The 9633-nt window shown below is 36.2% G+C and overlaps 1 protein-coding gene across 1 annotated transcript; it reads left to right on the top strand.

Moving 5' to 3' along the window:
* Positions 1 to 4501, top strand: LOC144980762 (uncharacterized). Its single transcript, XM_078928539.1, has 2 exons — positions 1 to 98; positions 1244 to 4501. Exons 1-2 carry the CDS (start codon positions 56 to 58, stop codon positions 2029 to 2031), a joined length of 831 nt encoding a protein of 276 aa, XP_078784665.1. The 5' UTR covers positions 1 to 55; the 3' UTR covers positions 2032 to 4501.
* The last annotated feature ends 5132 nt before the right edge of the window (positions 4502 to 9633 follow it).

Genomic DNA, 9633 nt, shown 5'->3' with positions numbered 1-9633 from the left:
GCAGAGATCTATGCAATATTTTTAGATGGTAAGGTAGCGATTTCGAGATTTTAGGATGCTTTTTCGACTGATTATTACATACACTTTTTATTTGTCTGGTAAGTATAGTTATCTTATCTACATGTGTAGTGTGTAGAATTTTGTTAAGTTATGTCGTTAAAGATATAAATTATTTTTATTTATTTATGGACAAAAGGAGGGGAAAAAACAACTTTACTTGAAACAGTGATCTTGTGTCGGACATAAACTAAACTAAAATGAAATAAATATGAAATTCCCTTTATTCATCCCCCGAGGGAAAATGTGTTTATTCTAAAGGAAGACTGGATAGAATAACCCAGGCGTCAGCCGCAGTGCAGTGCTGCAAAGTGAGCTATGGGCGAGGTGACTTGCTGAAAGCCACCCACCTCGCCGGGTACTCGATCTGGGTGTCTTTTGGTTACGAAGCAGAGACCAATCACTGAGCCACACGGGCCCATAATAGCACTTTTAGGGGATAGACACGTGATATGCGGCTATGTGGTCTTGTGGTATGACACTCGCTTTCGGATCGAAAGATCCTGGGTTCGAGCCTCGCTGGGCGCATTGTTGAGTCCTTGGAGAAGTCTCTTTAACCACATTCTCTCACCGTACTCAGGTGTAAAATGAGTCCCTGGCCGTATCAGCGATGTCTCTGTCCGAAAAAAAAAAATTGTAATATCGCCTTACAGGCGTCATGTCCCGTCCTAAATGTTAAATGTTGCTTTTGGCCAGGGCCCACTGTAAAGCGCTTTGGGCACGTTTAGTGGATATTGCGCTATATAAAAGCTCAATAGTAGTAAGTAGCCTAAACACACAAATACAGAGAGCATTCAGGAACTAGCCCTAGCCTGGCTCTCCGCTACCTTTAGCTGTAGGCAGGCCTACTCGAGCATGATGTGGGCAAATGCATTGCGTTTGAAGATATTAAGTGGGTTTTGGCGCCCCTCTTATAACTAATCAGGCTCTCAAAAGTCTAGCTATAGCCGATAACTTTTACTACAGGCAAAAAAAAAAAAAAAAAAAGGGGGGGGGGGGGGGGAACGACGGGATTTTAAAAACCTTGTTATAACCGGGTCCCTGCTATAAAAGGGTTCTACTGTATTGCCCAATTAGATGCCAAGACTTTTTACAGTCTGAACTCAGTATTTATTTAATAAAAAAGATTTCATCACCCCCTCCCTGTCCCCACTTACCTCCCCCCCCCTTCCATTCCACCACAAAGCCTTGTCATCAGAGGCCGATTACCGATGTCCCACACGATTACAAAAAGACGAATACCTCAAAGTCTTCGGGGATCGCTGTTACCGCTTTGAAGTCAACCGGATCAAAATATTCAAAGACGCCTTGGAGCAATGCCAGAATGATGGCGGTACTTTGGCCATGCCAAAATCCGAGAAAATCAACGACTTTCTGAAAAATGAACTGGTGAATACCTTCAAGAAAGCGGATAGTCATTTTTGGATTGGTATCGAATCTTATGCGATACCTCCAAATTCAATGCAGATAAATTGGTTAGATAACCCGTATTCGATTCGTGGTTACGTCAATTTCTATAAACCTATTGCTGAAACCAATTTTGGATGTGGATCGATACTCCCACGAACTGGATATTGGTATCTGATCGAATGCGAAAGAGACAGCGTTCTTTATTTATACAAAGACAATTCAAAATATCGATTTATTTGCGAATATGATACAATAAGGCCGAAATCTAAAACGACAAGTACAACATCCACCACCCCAACAACAACAACAACACCATATACAACAACATCAACAACGCCGGCTAAGCCAACAACAACAACAACAACAACATCTACTACAACATCAACAACGCCGGCTAAGCCAACAACAACAACAACAACATCTACTACAACATCAACAACGCAGCCTAAGCCAACAACAACAGAATACCAATGTCCACTTATAAACTGTGAACTGGATTGTGGAATGTCAGGCTACAACACTGACCCAAGCACGGGCTGTGTGTTATGCTCGTGTAATCCCTAACATCAGCAACAAACTTTTAAGTCATTTGTAACAGAAATCACAACAACTGCAGGAACAGAGGCAATAGCAGCAGTAGCGGTAGCAACAACAGCAAAAAGAAAATCAAATAGTTACGACAACAACAGAATTTGCAGCAATAGTTAACATCAACGGTCTATCGTGAATAATATGTACATATTCTTTCTAATTATCGTTACCATACAGCTAGGATGACAACAACAACAACAATAGAAACAACAACGACAAAAAATAGCAATGAAAAAACCCCCCAACTACAATAGTAAAAAAAAAACAACAACAATATAATCGACAACTCACCAGCCGAAGAAGCAACAACAGTTTTCGTAACAACACTCCATCTTGGATGTTATGTTCATATGTTTTCTGATATCGCTATTATAGAGCTAAGCCATTGGTAACAATACCAACAACAACAACAACAACAACAATAAGAGCAAAAACAACAATGGAGAGAGCAATGGCAACAGAAAAACACCTGGAGAGACAGTCTCGGCAATGGTAACAACAGCAATAGAAACAGCAATGTCAACGGCAACAACACTAATCGAAAAAGCAACGACAACAACAATCGAAACAGAAAATGTCAACAGCAAAAAACCAAGAGATACAGCTATAGAAACAACACGAACTCTTGAGACAGTAACAGTATCGCCAATAGTAACAACAGCAATAGAAACAGCATTGTCAACAACAAAAACCCAAAGAGAGACAGTATCGCCAACAGCTATAGAAACAACACCGCCAACAGCTATAGAAACAACACTAATTGTTGACACAGTATCGGCAATAGTAGCAACAGCAAAAGGAAGAGCAATGACAACATCAACAAATAATAATAGAAAACAACAACGAAAACAACATCAAACAAAAAAAATTTTAAAACAAAAAAACAATTATTGTAACATCAACAAGAGGAATACAACGACAACAACAACAACAACAACAACAACAACAAAAGTGATAGCTACAACAACAACAACAACAACAACAACAACAACAACAACAGTAGTAACTACAACAGCAATAACAGCAACAGTTTGTAACCACGTCATATCGTGGGTATATTAGTAAGAAGAGACCTCATTTCTTTACTTCTAATACGTAGGACTATCATTACAGATCGTAACAAAAACAAAAACAGCATCAAAAACAATAATTACAGTGAAAACAACAAGAGGAGTAACAACAACAAAAACAAAAACAAAAAACAACAACAACAGAAGCAATAACAAAAGCATCACCTCCATTAGAAATAGAAACAACAAGGACCACAGCAGAGGTATTAGCAACAGTTTAGGAACCACGTCTTATAGTTATAATAACTAACAATGTGAAATTGAATGTAAGCTTCAATTTAATATACGAAAACAGATACAATGGACGTTTTGCGTTTCCCCTTTATCAGCAAACCAAGATGAATGAAACACTACAGACGAGTGTGATAATGTGGTAGTGGCGTTGTTAACAACACATTATCTCATTCATCTGTAGTGTATTGTTCCTCCTGTTTTATTGATAAAGGTGAAACCCGAAACGTCCATATTATCTGTTTTCGTATATTAAATTGAAACTTACATTCAATTTCAGATTGTTATTTATTTCTTCGAGCTTCGAGCAGCAACATTTACATATATAGTTATAATTGTGTATGTTATGGAATAGAGACTACATTTCTATATTTCTAACACGAGACACTTTCATACAGCTCATCCATTCGTAACAACAATAGAAACAACGTCATCAATAACACTTATAATAACAACTACAACAAAAACAACAAACGTAACAACTACAACAAAAACAACAAAATTAACAGCTACAACAACAACAACAACAACAATAACAACAATAACAGCAACAAGAATAGTAGGAACAACAACAATGATAATAACAACAGCAACAACAATAATAACTACAATAATAATAACAGCAACAATAATAACAGCAACAACAACAATAACAACAAGAACAACAGTAACAAAAACAACAATTACAGTAACAACAACAACAATAACAACAACAACAGTAGTAACAACATCATAAAAGCAACAATAATAACTACAATAACAATAATAACAACAATAATAATAACAACAATATCAATAAAAGCAACAACAACAATAATAACAACACCAATTACAACAACAATAATAATAACAACAATATCAATAAAAGCAACAACAACAATAATAACAATGACAACAGCAATAACAGCAACAACAACAATAATAACAACAACAACAATAACAGCTAATGCAACAACAACAATAATTACAACAACAATAACAACAACAATAATAACAACAGAAGCAACAGTTTGTAATGATGTCTTGTCGTGTATCTTGTGTAGGAAACAACGTTGCTTTATTTTAAAAAAATAATTTGTAACATTATCATTCGGCTCAGCCATTCGTTATAACAACAACAACAGCAATATCAACAACAAAAACTAATAGAAATAACAACAACTATAACAACAACAGCAGCAGCAACAACAACAGCAACAACAACAGCAACATAACAAGAACAAAACTAGCAACAACAATAGACAGATTGCGCGTCGGGGCTCTAACGGGGCCCATTAGAGATAGACGACCATTGGGATTGTTTGGAAGCTTTAACCCTTTGCCCACTAGTCATTATGATATCGGAAATGCTATCGCCGTCTACATCTACGCCAGAATAGAAATAGAGGGTGGAGCCTACCATGATATAACATTTTATGGAGCCCTAATTTCATCATATCTGTTCTGTCCACTGACAGGTGGGTGGGTATCGCTTTCAAGAACTTATGTCCTTATATGAAATCTGAGTTTTTGACCAATCAACGATTGCTCTTTTGATAGCTCGCTTGTCAACATGAGTCAGCTCAGCCCTTGATTTATGTACAGGCATCACAGGCGGGATATGTTGTGTAACTTCAAAGACCACGGTTGACCAAAAGCGATGAATGGAAGCCCAACTATGGCGTGGAGAACGAGGTCTTGTATGTATAGTTACGTCATATCTCAACGCTCGTGAATTCTTAGTAAGGCTGGACTCACAATCAAAACACGAAATCTGTGTTTTAAACTCTTGAATCAATCGAGTTACATCAGTGCGTTCGTCTCATTGAGAAATGAAAAACGATATATAAATCAAGAACATCGACCGGAAAATACGAAAATTATCATAAGATTATAAAGTTTGAGAAAGCTGTTTTCAAAATCAAATCTATTACAAAAAAGGTTATTTCTAGACCGATTTTTATGAGACAAAGACAATTTTTCTCCACTTTTCAAGCTGATTCCAACAATGAGGTTTTCAAATTTATCGCAATTAGATTATTTGTCATTATTGTATTTTTTAAATACCCAATTGACTGCTCAGGAAATGAATACGTAATCCTTGATGGCTAGCGAGTAGGTGTTAAATTTTGCGTATCCCTTTCCCACGCAGACGCGCGCGCGCGCGCGCGCACACACACACACACACACACACACATACAGAGACTGAACACATAATGTTTGTCTTTCACTTCTGGCCAAAGTTGCCTAATTACAACTTAGACTCGAATGATAACAGCGAGTAGGGTGTCAGATTAAACTTCAGTTTTAAAGTCTAATTCAATTCACACCGTAATAAATCATAATAATGATCATTCTTGATATATTAAAGCATTAAAATATGTAATTCACATTACTATAAAGATATTTTAAATATATGTATTTTGTAATTATTTTAGCGACGATACGAACCCCTTTTAATCGTCGAGCCGAACGATAGGATGCTAGACGACGATAAGTCTGTGGATGTGTGTTTGTTGTGTGTGTGTGTGTGTGTGTGTGTGTGTGTATGTGTGTGTGTGCGTCTGCGTGGGAAAGGGTAAGCAAAATTTAACACCTACTCGCTAGCCATCAAGGATTACGTATTCATTTCCTGAGCAGTCAATTGGGTATTTAAAAAATAAAATAATGACAAATAATCTAATTGCGATAAATTTGAAAACCTCATTGTTGGAATCAGCTTGAAAAGTGGATAAAAATTGTCTTTGTCTCATAAAAATCGGTCTAGATTTAACCTTTTTTGTAATAGATTTGATTTTGAAAACAGCTTTCTCAAATTTTATAATTTTATGATAATTTCCTTATTTTCCGGTCGATGTTCTTGATTTATATATCGTTTTTCATTTCTCAATGAGACGAACGCACTGATGTAACTCGATTGATTCAAGAGTTTAAAACACAGATTTCGTGTTTTGATTGTGAGTCTAGCCCAAGGAATTTACCCAATGGAAACCCTACGGTGCTCTTATTGGCTAACCAACCAGCGGCCTCGATGAGAAAAATATCCGCCATTTTGATGTTGGCTGGGAATCGCTTTACTATAGTAAACAAGCGCTGATCGGCCGTTCATGAAAACAAGTTGCTGCTCGCTCGTTTAACTCAAAATTATTCAAAACGATCTCTCAAAAATTATGATATAAATGTGACTTCTTAAGGTTTTCTTCACGGTCAAAACCACACAACATTCTATTAATGATTACGTCCGAGCAAAAAGCATCTATACAACATCAACAAGCAGACCTAAGCACAACACAACGAAGTGTACAAGTCCACTATTAACTGTGCTGCATTGTGGATATGTACAGGTAAACTGATCAGCTCGGTGTGAGTGGTTGCTGTTAGTCCTTGCTATTACAACTTTTAAGTTATTGTGTATAGAATCACTACACTCAGGAACGAGGAAAGCAGCAGTACGTAGCAACACAAAAAGAAATTAATATTTGCATACCAATTGGTAATAGTATACTAGTTCTAATTAAAATAATATGTAATATTTTTTAATTATCGATATAATGAAAAACAACAATAGCCAGAAAAAATAGCATGAAAAATCCACTACAATAGAATAAAGACACAAAAACGAAATGCAGTCGAGAGAGTACACAGTTTTAGTGACGAAACTCATTTGGTGTTATGGTTTTGTTTTTGATATGTATTATAGAGCTAAGATGTGGGTGCGAATCCGAAACAATAAACTAACATATCGTACAATAGAGAATGGGTGGTAGCAATGGAACAGAAAATAATGGAGGAGTCTGGAATGTAAAGCATGAACATGAATGTCAACGGACAACGATATCGTATAAAAGGTAATGAGCACGCATCGAGTACTAGTAATGTCAACACATCGATCCAGTATCGAAAGTCACCGAATCGAGACTCGCGATCGCCAATGTAACAACAGCTGAAACAGCTTGTACAACACAACCCAAGCAGTATCCCCAGGTTAAAACAGTACCGCCGTTAAACAGATACTAATTGTGAAAGTATCGTCAATAGTACGCAAAGGAAGAGCATGACCATCAACAATTAATATAGAAACCAACGAACACTCAACATTTAAACCATTATTGTACATCAACAAGGATACAACGCAACAACAAAAACACCACATGTGTTAAAAAAACAACAATCAAATCAAAAAATAGTGTATAACGCAATAAGTAAGTTTGTAACAGTCAATTGTGGTGGTATTTAGTGAAGTAGTATTGTTTATTCTATATACGTGAGGGACTATCATTAAGATCGTAACAAAACAATAGATCAAAAGTTTGGTGAAATGAGTAGTAGTACAAACAAATATGCAATAACAATAAAGCAACGAGATAACAGAAGTCACTCATTAGAAATGAACGAAGGGACAGGGGTATAGAAGTGTTGGAACCACGGTCTTATAGGTTTGAATAACTCATGGAATGGTAATGATAGGTTCATTTAATATACGAATACAGATACGATGTGGTTTGGTTCTTGTATCAGCAAACAGATGAATAAACACTTAGACGGTAGTGTTGATAGTGGGTAGTGGGCGTTGGGTTAACTAGACATTATGGTCTTCAGTCTGTAGTGTAGTTGTTCTGATGTTTTATTGATAAAGGGTTGAAACCCGATAGTACGTCATATTATCGTGTTTTGTATATTAAATGAAATTCATGTCAATTTAGTATTGTATGATTTATGTGCTTCGGTTCGTAGCTAGTACATTTAATATATGTTATAGTTTTTGTATGTTATGGGATGGAAACACATTACAGTTTCTAAACTAACACTCATACAGCACATTCTTAACAATTAGAACTCGTCATGCAATAAATTATAACAACATCTAAACATATAATATACGTAATCATATTCTATACAAAAACAAAAATTAACACTACAACAACAACAACAACAACAATGAACATAACGCGAACAAGAATATTAGGAACACATTTATAACAACGAACGACATATTAACTACAATTATATAAAGCACATGGTCTAGCACAACAAAATTACACGAGGAACAACGTAACAAAAACAACAGACACACTACACCAATAACTTCAATCAACGCTTGTAACCGTTCTTGAAAGTACAAAATAACCCATTGACATATACAAAATAATAAGCTAACACATTATAAAGCAACAATCAAATAAACAATCGACAACAGTCAAAACAGCAGAAATTTCATATTATAAGACAATAAATAAGCTATGAAAACGATATTACCCAATACACAACCTATAACAGAACATGCAATTGTAATTAGGTCTTCTGTATTCATGTGTAGGAAACCAACCCTTTTTTATTTTAAATAACTTGTCATTATCATTACGGCGTAGCATTCCGTATATCAAATGAATATGCAACACAAAATAAAGCAATCAACAACACTATCCCAATGCACAGCAACACAAAGGCACCACAGCCTCAAGAGCAAACTACACATATAACAACAACGACGACGACAATAACAACAACAGCAATATTAACAACAGCCACTGCAGAGGCAGTAGGAGGAGGAGGAGGCGGAGGAGGAAGAGAAGGAGGAGGAGGTGAAAGAGAAGCAACAGAACAGAATCAACAGTATTCTACTTCAATGCTCATCCCACATTGGGTATGGCCAGCGATGAAATTTTTCCATCCTCTTCTGTCGTTGTCAAATCTTTCCATCATCTGCCAGCGCATACCAGATTTCTCCAGCTCTACCATCACATCGTCTCTCCTTTTTTAAAAATACGTTTTACAAATAGAACAGTATTCACTCGTGGTATTCTTATCCTGGTGCAGAAAGAGAAAGGATCTTGTTATCTATTATTTTTGAATTTTTTTTTCTTTTTCTTTTGTTTAAAAAGATTTTGTCAATTATCACGACGGTCACAAGGAATTAAAAGTATCTACACACAGACATTTAATTTCTTTTATAATTCATTTTTAAAGACTAGCAATTTGTAAATGATGATGATGATGATGATGATGATGATGATGATGATGATGATGATGATGATGATGATGGTGGTGGTGGTGGTAGTGGTGGTGGTGGTGGTGAAGACGACGGCAAAATAGAAATATGTGAAGGAGGAGGAGGACTGAATGAGGGGGAAGCAGGAGAAGAATGATGTTCGTTACTGCCCGATAAAGAGAAAACATTATTTAGAAAGAACGAAATTGACGCCATTCAGCTCTTCGTTATTGTTTTCAGACAGCCATTTTGGTGATTACTTCTTATCAAATTATATCAATCAGACTATATAAACGTTTCAAGCTT

Source organism: Berghia stephanieae, chromosome 10, assembly GCF_034508935.2.
Source record: "Berghia stephanieae isolate SIO BIC M18660-M18661 chromosome 10, UCSD_Bste_1.3, whole genome shotgun sequence".
NCBI lineage: Eukaryota > Metazoa > Mollusca > Gastropoda > Nudibranchia > Aeolidiidae > Berghia > Berghia stephanieae.
This window is presented reverse-complemented; position numbering and strand designations above follow the sequence as displayed.

What these genes read in the sequence shown, in the direction of transcription:
- LOC144980762 (XM_078928539.1), top strand. Translation starts at nt 56, where the DNA reads ATGCTTTTTCGACTGATTATTACATACACTTTTTATTTGTCTG. An exon ending in ATACACTTTTTATTTGTCTG is followed by an intron (nt 99 to 1,243) that starts GTAAGTATAGTT and finishes TCCACCACAAAG; the next exon opens with CCTTGTCATCAGAGGCCGAT.